Consider the following 16,636-nt stretch of genomic DNA (forward strand, 5'->3'; position numbering starts at 1 on the left):
CGTGACGCGATCAAAACACTTCATATCTTCGTTCATATCACTTTTATGCAACAATTTTTAAGTGGAAAAAACTGACGATGTTATTTATTTTGTACTACTAGGTAACAAATTTCAGACCATTGTTCTTTACTGTTTCTACGATGTTTATACAGTATTACATTACTAACAGGAAATTAAACTTTTGACAGATCCTAATCAAAGCTCAAACATATAGAAATTATTGCCCCCTATGATGCAGAACGTAGATAGCCCAGATCTGACTTGAGATTTAGGAGACCAGATCTAGATGCAACCCTATCAAATGTTGAAAGTTGTTTAGTAGTCCATTGTTTCGTCTGGTATTAATTTGATCTTGTTTTTAACGACAGATGCTCGCAGCCTAGCAAGTTCCAGGAGTGTAGGAATGCCACGACGATACCCGTGACCGCGATCCTGGAGAGCCAGGGTGGCGCCAGGGGTTCCGGTCTTCCACTCTGGGCGAACACGGCCGTTCTGTTGGCGTTCCTGGTGGTGTTCCGCACTCTTGGCTACCTGGTGCTGCGGTACTACCGCGTGCCGAAGTGAGCCGGTGCCGGGAACCAGGACCTGTTGCCACATCATCTGCGATCGGACGCTGATCGACGGATCGACGGACGTCGGGCGGGCCCCGCCCGCCGCCGCGCTGACGGGGAACGCCGTCGAGCATTGACCCTTCGTTTCGTGGCCCGCGAAACGGAACGTAGCTCGCAGAACTGAGAACGAAACTGAGCGCGAAAGTTTATTTTTCCAGGAGAATAGGGTTCAGCTTGGGACTACCCAGAGGGTTGACGATGGCGCTGGAAAGACGGGCGGGCTAAAGAATTTGTGGATCCTCTTGCGATAACAGAGAACGCGCGTCGCGATCGGAGTCTATCGATATTTGCGTAGGGATCCGTCGAGTGGATCTCCGATCGAAGATCAGTCGAGGGCGATTCTCCTCGCTTTTCAGAGCCATCCGTTCAACCGCTGGCAGCACTATTTTAATTACCGAACGATTAGCGAATATTTTTATTAATTGTACATGCATCTCGCAGAATAGTATACCTCAACTAGAACAGGGAACCAGTAATCTCACGAAACGAAGGGTTAAGAGCCGCGAGGAGGGGGTTGATCGACAATTACCCTTAACCGGCACGACGACCGAAAATACGCGCGCGAACGCGCCGCTGCGAGACTTTGGCGATTACTATGCGTAGGATCGTACACGTAGCGACTTTATATCATGCTGACGGGGTACGTGGATAGAAGCAAATGGAACGAGCAAACGAGGGAGAAAGACAGAGAAAAAGAGAGAGAGAGTGCGAGGAAACGAGAAAGCAACGCGCGACTGGTGAACACTCCTTTGTTTAAATTTCTTGCGGCAAGAAGGGTATAAATAGTAGAAACGAAAACACGAAGAAAGGGAGGAGAGACTGCGTGGGAGAGAGAGAGAGAGAGCGAGCCAGGATGAATGGAAGAAAATGCACCGTAGAGGGTGAGTAGCGCGCGCGAGAGCTTTTTGGGAAAATCAATGTGCGGCGTCGGGGCGCCGCGAAACCGACTGAAAACATAAAAAAAAGAAGAAGAAGAAATACAAACACCTTCGAACACGTACATACTCATATAAAAACAAACACATATATAGAGAGATGCAGGGACGACGAATTGAATGGTTGAAATAGAAATGAAAGAAACACGGTACATACAAACATACACACACACACACAGACACACACATTGACGGAATCAACTAGACTTAGAGGACACGTTAGGGGTTGAAAAGAGCCCTTAACGTTTTAGCGACTATCCACGCGTTTCTTTTTACTTTTTATTACCGCAAAGAGCAATTGCTACGATTTTACAAAATATTCGCCCTAGCTGGTAAGGTGAACTGCTACTATTCATTACTACCGTTACACTTAGTACTTTTTATTAGCGACGCTGTAAACTAAGGGACGTGGCGAGACGAACGTTTCATTACATTTTTCTTTTTTCGTTTTTTTTTTTCTGGTTCCGAATAGGCTACCAATTCTTTTCGAACGCGAGAAGAGGACACGGTGATCGATCGACCGTAGGGAATTCGGGAGCAAGCGAAAGGGAACCGTGTACGATGCGAATTCGAGAGAGTCGAACGGAGTGGTGGAAATGTGCGATTACGGAGGGGAAAGTTTATAGTTAAATCGTTTTTTACGCGTCGCATGCGCTGAGCGGATACGCGCAATTTAAGGGCTCGAGAAACGCGATTTGCGATTTTAGAACTTGTTGGTCTGTGACGTATCTATGTGATGTTTTCTAGAAGCTCGATACGTTACGAACGGGGATCCAGACGAACCTTTAACGAGCGGTGTAATAATTCGTTGGCTACCTTGTGTACATAGAAAATTATATATATATATTAACAAGTATATATATATACATACAAATATTATATATAACTATAATAATTATTATCATTATTTTTATTATTATTATTATTAATATTATTAATATTATTATTATTAATTATTATTATTATTTTTATTATCACTATCGCATGTACATGTGAATCTACGAACTGAACGAGAAGGCACGCGACGTTTTTCTTTTCTCTTTTTCATTCTTGTTCACCGACACGGAAACGATCAACACACGTACACACACGCCGATCCGTGCGATCGACATTACCAAACGACTCATCCAAAACCCCGTTACGACGGGTTAATTAATATCCTTTCCTCTCCTTAATCACACACATACACACGCACATATGTGTACACTGTTGCTGATAAGTGTTTTTTCATATTTGGAAAATTTTATTCGTGTTTCGACTAATTCTACACTAAATTCCAAATTATATCTAGTATTATACGAGGTGCAAAGTTTAAAAAATTCGAAAATCTAAAAGGTATAGTAGCAATTATAATACCACGAAATATTACGTATAATATTAGCAATAATGTCGCAAGGAAACTTCAATTTCTTCGTCATCTCAAAATAAACGAAACACAAAGGCATAAAACATTTTCTAGAACACCTCGACGTAATCACTGCAGAATAAGACGAAAAAGTTTTGAATTTACAATAGTTCCGACCAACAGTAAAACAGTACTAATAAAGACGTGGTAGGTTAAATAAATCTGCCGTGTTTACGTTATAAGAAGTCGACCGCTGGCCTGTTACTTGCAAGCTACAGTGTACAGACGCACACAAACACGCTGAATTCATACCGGGAAAGCCAGTGTTCGTTATAGTAGGAAGTAAATAGTTAGATCGGTCGCGAGTGGAACGCTGTGTGTTTTTAGTCGGCCGACGGGCAACGTTACGATACATTGTGCGAGAAACCGGATGACTCGCAGAGGATCCGCGTGGACCGGTCCGCGGACAGGATCCGCAGCTTTCCTTCGCGATGCTAGGAAAAATTCGGGAAACCGTCGCGCGTCGGGGAGCCTTGCATATCCTCGTTGGGTCGAACGACAGTCTCGTTTCGTGCGATCCTCGCGCGAAATCACGGATCCACGGCTCCGTTTCCGGTCTCGGAGCGAGGACGTCGGGATCAGTATACGCTGGCGCTGATCGAACGACCCTTTTTGGCTCTGCGACGGACGCGCGATGGGATTCGTCCGGTGCACCGTACAACGCTATATCCACCAAGTGTTCAACCGAGTTCGGTGAGGAGAACGTAGGTGAAAGAGGGGGGAACGGGGGTGTTCAGAGATGGAGTTGAATTATGGTACAGGCTAGCGTAAGTGATAAACGGTAGGGACAGGACGAGCAACAAGCGTTTCGTGAAAAATACTCGAGTGATTTTACCAAAATTTCGTCCCCGCAAATGTTTCCATCATGGAAGAATAAAAATTTTTTATTTAATACCGTCATGAAATTAAATACGAGAGGAGTAGAGTAAACGTCGGTGATCGTCCTTTCTCTACCGGCGAACGAGTTGCTTCCCAATAGTAGGATTTAATAAAGGGGAGGGGGATGAATTTGCGAGGGGGGATAGGACGAGTGCACACGCTTGCTCGTATCGGGACAAACAACACGGGGGAAAAGATGTTTAAACAAAGATTTGGCTGTGTCAACGTCTGTAACTAATTCGTTTGTATCGCTTTCTTTTTTCTACTTAAACGTTTAGACTGTATGCGAGAGTGAGAGAATGCAGGAAAGATGTCGATGGAGAACGGGGTTCATCGCGTGAGTGCGCGAAAGGAGCAGCGCACACCAATTAGGGAAAAGAATACGAGAGGATTCCGCGTTTGAAAGTCGTTCACCGTCGCCGTTCACTGAACGACCGAGCGTCCCATTTTTCCCCATTGTCGCGAGTTTCCTTCTATCCTGTTTCTCACCCTATAAACTTTATAACGACTTCGCTTCATTTTTTTTTAGAAACGGGACACTGATATTTCGAAGCTTTCTCGTTAGATATTAATTTGGTTTGTAAACAGAAACGAACGTATTACTCGGATCGATCCGATTGCAAACGCAGGAAAGAAGGAAACTCGTCCCCAATTGTACCGCGAGAAGAAAACGGAACCGTGGCGTTGAGAAACAGTTTTCCCAGCGTCACGACGTTTTTCCTCGCTTTTTCTACCATTTGTACACTCCGAAACGGAGCAGAGATTTCCTCCGCGGAGGATCTCTACCTCAACGAACGTTTTTCCTCTCATCCCTGCCCTTCGATCGATGGACCCGCAATCTTTCGTAAACTCCATCGATCCTTGGCGTCGAAGGTGGCCGATCGAGAGACTCTATCCGCTTCTGTTTTCCTTTCGCCTTCGATGCACCTTCCCCCCGCGAAGGGGGACGAGAAACGACGATTTCGAGTCGCGTTAGATGTCTTTTCAAAATTTTGATACTCGTATTGATATTGTATACACTGTACACAGCGTTCCGACATTTGTATACCGTTTACAAATCCATCGGTTCGACCGAGAGGGAGAACCCCCGTAACTCGATTAGAATCGAGCGCCGATATCGACGAACTTGCGTTTCTCGTATGATCGCAAGCTGGAAAATCTCTCGATAGGGAATGGTTTCACAAAGGGCAAACAAAAGAAAAGAAATGAAAACGGGTCGAGTCGCAACAACAGGGCACGAGATTTTCTCGAACAATTAGATTGTACATAATAAAATAGCTGAAATCGAACGTAGAAAAGTGTCTCAGAATTTGAAAGAACTTGTGCACAATCACATTCCTGACGATACTTGTCCGCTTAAAAAACAATCCACGAGACGACGCAGTTGACGGATTCTCGATGGACGACCAGCATTTGCATACACACAGATACAACGCGATCGCTTCTCGACGCATCGAGTTCGCGTGATCGATAAATAAAAAATAAAACATGAACGACTCTCGTCGATACATCGGTTGGCAGACAGCGATCGCACCACGTCTCACGACGAGAAGTCGCTAATCGTTGGTCGCGAACCAGCACTCGAGACCACTTGGATGTCTACACACGCTTTTTGCACTAAAATACAATAAGACTGACGTTTTTTATACATGTTGATGTGATCGAACGACGTCGGGATCGCGGTCTCCGCGAGCAGCGTCGTTGGCGTTTCGACGACGACGAATAACCGACGTCCGCGGACGCGAACTCGTCGTCGACAGGGCTTGAGGTGGAATTAACACAGCCAAACTCTCTCCTGACGATATTTTTCACGTTTTTCTAGCTCTGGCTTCTTCTTCGCGAGCGCGAGTCGATCGACTAACGAGAGGCAAACAGTCTCGCTGTGGGCAATCGAAAGGGGACGTAAGGATCTCTGATCCTGGAAACGTTGATCGTTGGGCCTCGACAGATCAGTGGTCCACGACCTGGTCGACTGCTTTCATTTTGGAAATTAAAAGTCCGAAAGTTAGCCGTCGGCCCACTGAACTAGCTTTTTCTACGACGCATTTCGGGGAAATTAGAACAAATCGAATGGACCTTGTGTCACGTGACTGTTTGAGCAAATGATGTGTGAGAAGAGTATGTATAATGACTCGACCGGCCGACGTTACTCGGAAACTAGTTAAATTGGAAATTTAGAACGGGATACGCGATCTCTGGTGTTTGAGGGATCCGTGATTCGCTGAATTAGCTTCTTCTTTGTTAGGTTTCGCGGAGGAAAGGAACAAATTGGGTGATACGGCGGAGCGTCGCGTGACTTCTTTGCTAGACGAGGTCGGGAACGCGAGCTTTGATAGATAAATTGATGCTGCTTTGGAAATTCGAGCGGGCGAAACTTAGTTTTTCGAGGAGGGGACAAGGGAATAATTAATGATTTAGCGTCACGTGACTGTTGGAGGAAATTTTAAATGCAAAGAGTGTTTGAGAGTTTGAAATTGGAAAATGTGATTTCTGACCAGCGAAAGATCGGTGAATTCGAGGAAGAAGGGAAAGAAATGTTGTTTCGCTAAATTTCAGGTACGGGAAGCAAATCTATCGACCGGAATTATACTGTAAAATCGAATAGGGAAAGAATCGGGCGATAATTTTTGAAACCATCGATGACTTCGAGAATTCGAAAGGTAGAGCCTTTCGTGTTTGAAAGGTCAGTGGTCCTCGGGTTCACTGAACTGGCGTCTCGCGAAGGAAACCGAGGAACAGAAATTGGATGATGGGACGTAATGGCGAGCGACGACAGGCGCGAAGTGCTCGATTAGCTCAGCCGCTGGAAGTTCGGAAAGGGGCGGTCTCGGTTCGTCCGACGAACCGATTTCTCTCGTTTCGCGTCTCGGAACGGAGAAAGAAAGAGAAAGAAAACGACGAAGAGAGAGGGAGGGGATTTGGGTGACAAAACGTAATAACACGTGACTGTTTCGTTTTACAAAAATAGTGCCTTTTTTACAAAGACTCTGTTGTTTGTGCCAAGTCGAATTCAACGGATGCGAATGCGTACACTCGCGCGCCTGCGCGTCACACACGGACACACACGTACACACGTAGGCGTATATTTACAGGGTGAAGAAACGAGGGGGGCAGAGGGAGAAATAGATTTAAAGGGAAACGAGAGCGAGAGGAGAGAGTGAGAGAGACATAGTAAAAGTGAGCTTGAGGTATTCGCGGAGAGACTGAGAGTGGAACGACGAGGAATCTAGGACGAAAGTGGACCTCCGGTGCTCTGATGTCGAGGATCGATGGCGGACTCGATGGGAATTTCCGTATCGAAGCGTTAGAATATTATTAACTTAGGTGAATTAACATTTGGACGGTTCGAAAGTGTCTCTAGTTAGCCAAATTGCTTGTCCTGTTTCGCGCGGTTCGACAAATGTTACGAATTTAGGGTTGGGACCACTCGATGAGTACCTACTGGGATCTCGTTCTTTTTTAAACCTGATTTTCATGCAAGCTATTTCGTTAACACACTTTGTTCTCAGCTATAGAAAAGACATATCCTGGTTTAATATTTAGCATTTTAGGGGAATTTGAAAAATGATGAAACTCGAATACTAGAATATTCAAAATATTTTCTGTATAATATCAGAATGGTCCGAGCCCTATACGTTTTGGATATAATACGATTCGGGATCCGTCGTTCCGAACGAACGCCAATGTAACTATTATGTAATTAGGAAGAGTAAACGCGAGAGAACGTCGTAACATATCCAAGAATCTCGTACCGAGTCCGAAACGCTACCGCAGTCTTTCCGCACGGGCTGCTTCGTGCCTCGAGGTTTTATCTATCGATGGAGTTCCCATTGTTTCTCCGTCGATCGAGAGATCTCGATAGAGGGCGAGGGGGTGAGATACGGTTGTAAGGAAAATTGGGAAGTGGGAAAGTTTTCGGGTGGCAAAGGCAACCGAGCACGACGGCAGCACGGACGAGACACTCGGGGGGAGAAGAAAACGCACGCACAAACACACGAATATACACACGACCACGGTATACTGAGAAAGAGAGAGAATGAGGATGAGAGAAAACGAGGATGGAGACAAAAGCGCGGGTGAATGGCAAGGGAAGAGGAGAGGTGTGAGCAGGGGAGCAAGGAGGGATGCGTTTCTCGCGTGAAAAGAGAAAAATGTACCGCGAGACTAACGAAAATGCCAAAAAGTGTTCCACTAATCAATGCCGCCGTGGATCCCCAATTAGTACCTACCGTAAACCGAATGAAATTACAAATAATAATCGAATTGTAGAATTGTGCTAAAGATGATGAAAGAAGAAAAAAAAAAAAAGAGGTTAATATATAACTCTAATTATGGTTATATATATATGTATATTTACCCATATATGTATATATATATATAAGTATGTATATGTATATGTATATGTATATATAGGTGTGTGTATATACATATATGTATATGTATCTCTGCGTGTGCGTGTACGTGAGCGAGTATGCGTACACGCGCGCGGTACAAACCACACGCGAATGCGAACGCGGAGAGCACACCGATACGCAGCACCATTTTTTTCTTTCCCTCGCACGTCGAATCGTAATTACACACCGAATCGTCCCTTTTGTCTGCCGATATTTCGTGAAGAAAACACAAAAAAAAAAAAGAAAAAAATAACAAAACCTTCAGACTGTGTACACCCACTACTATTGTATATACGAATCATATAAAAATATACATACGTATACATATACATATATAAATATATATTATATTAAAACGGATAATAAGACACTTAGCACTAACAGAATTACCCCTATTATTACATGAGATGATATTAATTAACTGATAGTATTATACCTGTTGTCCCAGTAGCGTACTATTACCTACTACCCTCAACCCCGCCCCCCCCTCCCCTTAGGAAAAAAATTGAAAAAAAAAAAGAAGAAATCGTTATCTACCGTTATCACACTTTGAGTTTACCGATAAATCGTTAAATAATCGTCATTGGTATAACGATAAGGATTATTATTATTATTAATATTATATTATATTATATTATATTATATTGTATTATCATTAATATTATTATCGTCAGCATCGTCGTTGTCATCGTCGTTGTCGTCATTGTCGACCTTCATCGTTCATCGTCGCGAAACTATTCCTCATCGTTCCGAACCTAATCTTCGATTTCTTACATCCCTCTCCTACCTCGTTTTTCTTCGCGAATTTTCCACCCGTTTCAAAATACTCTGCTGCCCCCCCTGACCCCTTCTCTTCTTTCTCTGTCCCCCTCAAGGCTGCATGCAGTTATTCGCCTTCCACGATCATTTTCTCGCCAACCTTCTTCCTTCGCCGCTGCTTCTCCGCAAGATCGATCTCGAACGATAGACGATCCACGGATTCAACGCTGTTCGCGATCGCTCAGTGTCCTTTGGACTTTGACAGTGCTTCGTCGATGCTCGCGAAATTCGAAAACTCGTCGAGACGATGGCTTTTACGCTCGCGCCGGAAGATATTGGCCGCTCAAGGTCAGTTCCACCGCCACGAATCGTTCGACGAACCCCATTATTGCACCATTTGGGAAACAGAACGTGGCGGGGGTGTCGACTCGATGACCTCCAGCGGCCAATATCTTCTACCATAGACGAGACTTCCCATGTTGAAGAGCAATTGTAACGCAACGTTCGGGACAAGCTGACATTGTTTCGCGAAGTGGCCGTTAAACGCGTCACGCGCCTGGAGAACGTATATCGGTCCCTTCCGCGCGTTTTTCATTTTTCTAGAGGCATTGTACGAACCGTGACTGTATGTAGAAGGCACCCCTATACGACGAGGGTTTTGTTTCCTGGAAAGAAAAGGCAAAGCTCGCTGAACCGTTTGTCTCTTCTTTTCTCAGAGTGGGTCTTCAGCGCGTGTGACGCGTCCCGCCTCGTTCGTAAGAGTTGTTAATTGACTTAGACTGATTAGGAATAAAGTTCAGGGAACATTGAGAGACGAATAGCACGTTCGACGTCGAGTTTGCGTCGGAGGAAGCGCGAAAATCCTGTTATCGGTGTTATCGTCCTTCGTTGTCCCTCTATTCCCGTTACTTTGAGGCGTGCGTGTGCGTGTGTGCTCGGTGAGAGGCGTGATATATGCGCGCTGCGTTATGGCGCGGTGAGAGCAGCGCGTTCGAATCGGATCGAACGATCGATGTCGATTCCAACGTGGAAAAAAAAATCTCGTTTTTTTTGTTTTTTTTTTTTTCATCGACGAATACCCGAGCGACGATAATTCGTAATGCGATATCGAGCGCCGAGAGGTCGTTGGATGTTGTTTTGCATATCGCAGGAAATACTGCCGGGGGGACATTAACCGTTGCGCATCCTCGTGGCGGACTTGTCTGCGAATCGACTTTTATCATGTAATCTATTCGATGATTCTTTCTTCGCAGTTTATAGACGCCTTAGACTTACAGTTTCTCGGTTTATTTAATTTGTAAATAAATCACGATTTACTCAACATTAACATAAACGAGTTTTGTTTTCTTTTTCCGTCGGTATTTTTCACGATATGCGAGGCTCCGCTCCCTCGAATCTTCAAACGCTTCTGCCATTCGTATACTTGACTATTCCAATACTGATTGAATACCTTTCAAGTACTGCATTTCTAATCGAACGAACAATGATGCTGGAATACTCAAATATTCGATGTTTATTCGTAATTTTACCCACCATGAATCATATCAGAACACATAGAATTGTGACGTAGAAAGGAAGGGTATCTATAATGTGGTGGGGATAGCTCCACGGTAACCTTGAGCAGCCAATTCATTTTGTTCAGATTCATTTCGAACGTCTCTCACTGCATGAGGCCAAGCTTCAACTTGTACAGTCGTAGCAATCGACACTTTTACCTATCGCTATAATCACTGCCATTTTGCCGGCTCAGGGTCGATAAGGGACAATGATTCAGAGTAGAAAAATTTCTTAATGTTACCGCGAAGCGACGCGCGTTGCAAATAGAATCTCTATCTTGTTTCAAACTCTGATTGTATCCCTATTGTAGATTCGAAGAACAAGCAACTAAAATTCCTATCATTATCATTTATTTAAAACAACAAAAGGAATTAAGTACGCATACGCGCGTCGTATCGCGTCTGTTTCGATATCGGGACTCAGTCAGAGCTAGGCAAATTTTATTCGCGAACAACGAACGTGAACCTAAAATTTATATTCGTTATTCGCGAATAATATTGACCCAACTCCGCTATAATATAAACGTGTCCCGCGAACGTTCGACGAAACGTTCTACGTCCGGAAGGATCTCGCGTTTCTGGCCAATCAAAACGCGCCAATTTCGACCTGGTGTCCGCGAAAAATAGGACTCCAGGTCGATCCTCCGAAGTGCTCGAAGCCGAGCCACTTCCACGAGGCCCGTCGTGCCGTGGACAGAGCTCTGGACTATCGAAGAGTTGCTGGCAACTCGGCGAATCGACGCAATTCGCCAATATCGTGCCTCCCTTCGACCTTGTGCATTGTGACGATGAGGTGACTCTGTCTCCGGGGACTGGCCTATTTCTTTGTCCGTAGCTAATTCGTACGGTGTGCATCGAGCTCGAGTGACTCGAGTGCGTCGGAAAATAGGATGAATGCACGAAATAATGATTGATAATATACAGAAATTTCATTTTGAGGCGGTACTTTTACTGGGAGGGCATCTTACTCGCGCACGGTGAGCGTTCAAACGACGTTAAACCACAATATCGAAGCACAAATAGTGGGAAATGGCATGCAACAATTTTTTGAGAAGTGGCACAAAGCGAAACTTCTGTATATCTCATTATTCTGTGGTGAAAGGGGCTTTCCCTCTATCAGCGCGAACAATGGCGACAAACTCTTGATTTGTTTATCCCAGTTTAATTCCCTCCAATTTAACACGTTCATTGCGGTAGAATTTTTCGTAGACAATAATAGTTGATTGTAGTATTCCGTATATGGCGATTACAGAAACATTTTTTTTGAGCCCCTTTTATTCTACCCCAGGCATTCTGTTTTTATCCACTCCGATTTTATGTTATCAACCGTAGCATCCTAACGTATTCGAACTATTATGTAAGATAAAGTTCAGATTATATCGCGTGATACGTAACCAACCAGTTTAGGGGGAAAGATTTTCTTTCGTCTCGCGATCCGTACGCCCACGAATTACTTGAGTTTGGTATACGTTCGGTTTGTAGTAATGAAGCGGGCGTTACCATAATTGTCTTAGAAAATGGAAATAGAACCAACAATTAGGGAACCATTGTGTACGAGAGAGAGAACAAGGTGTGCGTGCACTTATGAAAGCGAAACAGAGTAAGGATTAAAGAGAGCTTTTAGTATGTATGATCGCAAGACAGAAAGACAGAGAATGAGAGGATTCAAACGATGACGTTTACCCTTTACCAACTACATGCAATATGAAATTGAGTATACAGAGCAGCGCAGCGAGAACCATTTGTCCTAGTCCTAGTATTCAAACTCATCACCATAATTTATAACCGATTTCAATTTAAATCTAATAAAATGATGTTATAATACCAACGTTTGTTTCGACTATTTCTTTTCGCCGCTAGAATCAGATTTTGACTATATCTCAAGTCAAAATGTGAATCATATTTGCCTGAAGAATTTCAGATTTTTAAAATGGACGAGGTATACGAGTAGACCTTTCACCTTTGAACTTTCGCGGCCCAATCTGACTGCCATACCGACCTAAAAATTGAGAGGTGATTTTAGCGTCCTCTTCACACGGATGGCGGTCAGTTGGGGAACTATCCACTGAATTAGTATTGATGTGTGTGCATAAATTCATGGGAATTTACTATAGAGACGATTGAAAAAGGCAATTACAATCATTTTTTATATAAAAGATTCAATACACTTTCGCGGTCGAGTCCAGCGTTATCGATTCAGAATGGAATAAGACTACAGCGCTACAAACTATGAGAATCAACACTAACGCGTATCGCAGCCAATTTGCTCATTATATTTAGTTTTTAATTAATAATTGTATTGCCCAGGTAAGAGTGATACGATTATTAATTAAACGTTAAATAATATTACCCAGGTCTCATCATGTAGAGGTTACTTCGTATGAAGACTCGCCCTAATCAAATCCCAACCACCCTCCATTAATAAAGCACAGACGAGCTATATGAATAGACCTTTCACCTAATGTAATTTTACGGCCCTAGATTCTGGGGTCCCGAGACCCCATTACCATTTTTGTGTCACTCGCAACGTTACCAACAGATTCAGAAATGAATTTTAATCCCTTTCATAGTCAACTCACATGGATTTACGCAAAACTACAGCTGTTTGTCTATCAATACTAATTCAGTGAATAATTTCTCAACTGACCGCCATCCATGAGAAGAGGACGCTGAAATCACCTCCGAATTTTTCGCTCGGTATGGCAATTGTTCGAACTGACGTACAAAAAGACAAAAATTAACGAGATACACTCTTCCAAAGTGGAACAAAATGTTAAAAAGATCATGCATCAAATTGTATGGGAATCCTCGTAAGAAGGCTTTAATCTTCGTAATGGTTTTAATGGATCGATGATCAACAATGACTAGTTTATGGTCACTGGTGGTCAACAGTGAGGTGGTCATCAAGGTCAGCGGTCCAGTGAAGATCCAGAAATGGTCAAGAGGTGGAACCGACCGAAATAGTTTCTTTGTACACGGGATAGTCTTAACTGGTAACTTCAGCATTGGCTCTGACTGGTCTCCCCACCCTTTCCTTATCTTATCTTGGACATATAAGCAGAGTCACTGCGAAGAATTGTTCAGTCGCGTCGCGAATTCGGGAGTGGGCAAAGAGCCAAAAGCGAACCGGGGACCACTGCTGGCCAGCGCTGACCATGGCTGACCACCACTGACCAATACTGACCACTACTGACCACTACTGACCAGTCACGGCTAGCGTTCCTGCCACTACTGACCACTACTGACCAGAGCTGACCACTACTGACCAGTGCCGGACCGTGATGACCAACGGTAAGAACTGTTTAAAACTTCTCTCCCCTCTTCTATTCTATCGTTTGATACCAATTTCGCTTAAATGAACTGATTTTGCCCTGCTTGTCTAACTGCTGTTGCTATAATATGAATATTTTCTTACTTTACAGCTGATCCAGTGGTAACTATCCCGTGTACTGACAACAAGTCCACTCCACTCATCTATATTTTATTATTTTTATTTGTTTGTTCGATGTGAATTCAACTGTATTTATCTATCTGATTTGTATTTGGTTATTATGAATGTCATTTTTCTCTGTTACTACTTCTACATTGTTCGTCGAATTTATGTTATTGCTTTGATACGTGTAATATTTCAGGATATAATAATGTAATATTGTTTTCCATCGTACACTATATTTGTTTCTATACAATTTCGTGAATTGTTATTCTTACGGTCTTGCTCGAATTCGCGTTATATTCTGCGGAGGTACTTTGTTCGATTCTTCCATTTCGTTTGATTGTTTGGGGTTGATTGAAGTCGGTGTCTCGATCCAAGTTTCTTTCATTTCAACGAATTGGTCGTTTTGATATTTCTAACATTGTGTCGATGCACATATCCATATTCGTTTCGACGACTCTGATCAATATAAGAATGTTCGTTTCGATATTTACAACATGATGCACATACAATATCCGTTTCGATGACTCTGATCGATATACGATATTTAGTTTTACGTTTCAGGTTAAATTCTTGTAACTTGCCAATATACTTTGTTCAATTTCCTTTAGCTAGGTGATAGATCATTTTTAAGTGTATATTAAATTTCCTACCATATCTCACTAATATAAATATTAGTTTTGATTTCAGTTCAAAATTTAGATCAATCGGAAGGACAATCGAGGGAGAACGCCACAATCGCCGGTGGGATTTTTAATTCCAAGTTGATTAGTCTTAAGCTTCCTCGCGTGTACTAAAATTAACGTCGAAGCCTTCTTTATTATACGTATCTTCGCGTCCTACCAAGCAATTATTCAATAAGTAGCTTGTCTCTCGCTCGTTCCCTCGTTCCTAGCTTCGGTCACCGCTGTTTCATCGATTGAAACATGTGATCGGCCGTGTATCTGGTCCGAAAGATCAAATCGCCTTCCCTTAGGTAGCTAGATCCAGGGAAAATGGTACTCTGCTGGAAGGTGTGGAGATTCCGTATCCTGCGGAATCGCATACCTTCCAGCGGAAGTCGACACTGTTTCAGGTACTCTCTCTTTGTCAGACAACTTGAGTCGGGTCCTTCGGGCTCCCGGCGGGTTGCATTGGAGCAATGGAGACCTTCGATTCGGAGTCGCAGCCGTCCATTATCCCATAGAGATCTAGTTAGCAAGGGCAGTAGGTTCGATCCTCGGATCCGCTGCACGGTTCAGCGTCGCGTCGCGTCGCTTCGCGTGCCCCTCAAATTAACTTCGTCCCTCTTTTTAACCAAATAATTGCTTGGTACAACTAAACCAGAACATCCAAGGAACTTTGTTTCCTTCTATCGTCCGAATTTTAGTTTTAACTTGACCAGACTTGAGCTTCGACGTTAATTTTAAGTCCCTATTGTACGCGTCTCCCAATATTGCCAAGTAATTATTTAACAAGTAGCTTCTCTCGACTCGTTCTCTGGTTCCTAGCTTCGATCACCGCTGTTTCGTCGATCGAAACATGTGATCGGCCGTCCAGTTTGTCCGAAAGATCTAGTCGCCTACCCATGATAGATCGATTGCTAGAAATAGGAATCAATCTACCAAGGGCAGTGTTGATTCGATCCGAAGATCTGCCGCACGGTTCAGCATCGCGTCGCGTCGCGTATCCCACAATATAGCTTCACCCTCTTTCAAACGAAATAATTACTTGGTACAACTAAACTAGAAGATCGAAGGAACATTGCTTCCTTCTATCTCTCTAGTTTAGTAATCCAGCTAAGCTTAGCTAAAAGGGAGATCGATGGAACTTTGATTCCATCTATCTCCCTTCGGGTCTCCATTCGCAGCAACCTCCTCGTGGTGAGACCTGGTAATCGGTGTCACCCACGATAGAAAAATTATTCTTCATGGGTGACACCGAGCTAATGGCTGCGAATTTAGAATTGTTTCTTGATATAATAAACGAATTTAGATTTATAGTTAGGCAGGTGTTTAGTTAACCATTATGTTAGGCAGGTTATTTTTGTTTAAGTATTTAATAAAAAGTATAGCTTCGAGGATTCGAGAAAGGCGGCGAATGTGAGTCTATCCTTCTTGCTCTCAACACGGCTGAAATTCGAACTCGCATAATCTCGAGTGCCCAGACATTTTTTACTTTCCGACCTATGTAGGCATATATGTATATGTTCCTACCCTTGGGTACAAAAAATACCCGCGATCACTATATTCGTCAAAAATACCAAGTATACAACTGGTCACCCGTGTTGATTCGGATATTTCATCCTACAACATGGTTGGGGACCAGAGGAAACAAAATAGCATGCGACTCACCAACTGTAGAATTCAAGCACCCGGGCGACGATGTCGCCTAGTAGGAGTCATCAGCGAAGTCATCAGCGACGTTAGAAACGAAGTCAGCATCAAGGTCAGCAGCGAGATCATCGTCGAGTTTCTCTGGATCCACAAGTACGATGATGAGATGTCAGGATCCTTTAGAAAGAAAGAGTAAATGTTTTTATGAAAAGATTTCCACCGTATTTGAAAACTTGATGGCAAATTTAGATCAAACAATTTTTTTTAAGCGCACTCGGAACAAAATACGAAGAATACTTACATTTTTCGCACGTGGGCATCGCCAAATACTCTTTTTCGTATAGATACA

The 16,636-nt window shown here is 43.4% G+C and overlaps 1 protein-coding gene across 2 annotated transcripts in view; it reads left to right on the plus strand.

Annotated features, from left to right (window-relative positions):
* The window catches only part of LOC122398153 (ABC transporter G family member 22), a 163,104-nt gene extending 160,793 nt beyond the window's left edge, over positions 1-2,311 (plus strand). For both annotated transcript variants that reach the window (XM_043397815.1, XM_043397816.1), the window contains one exon: positions 369-2,311. In XM_043397815.1, coding sequence (XP_043253750.1) covers positions 369-564 — 196 coding nt within the window. In that variant the 3' untranslated portion in view covers positions 565-2,311. The remainder of the gene's footprint in view (positions 1-368) is intronic.
* Positions 2,312-16,636: the final 14,325 nt, after the last annotated feature.

This window comes from Colletes gigas, unplaced genomic scaffold (genome assembly GCF_013123115.1).
Source record: "Colletes gigas isolate AHSC1104 unplaced genomic scaffold, ASM1312311v1 Colletes_gigas_Sc00011, whole genome shotgun sequence".
NCBI classification, from domain to species: domain Eukaryota; kingdom Metazoa; phylum Arthropoda; class Insecta; order Hymenoptera; family Colletidae; genus Colletes; species Colletes gigas.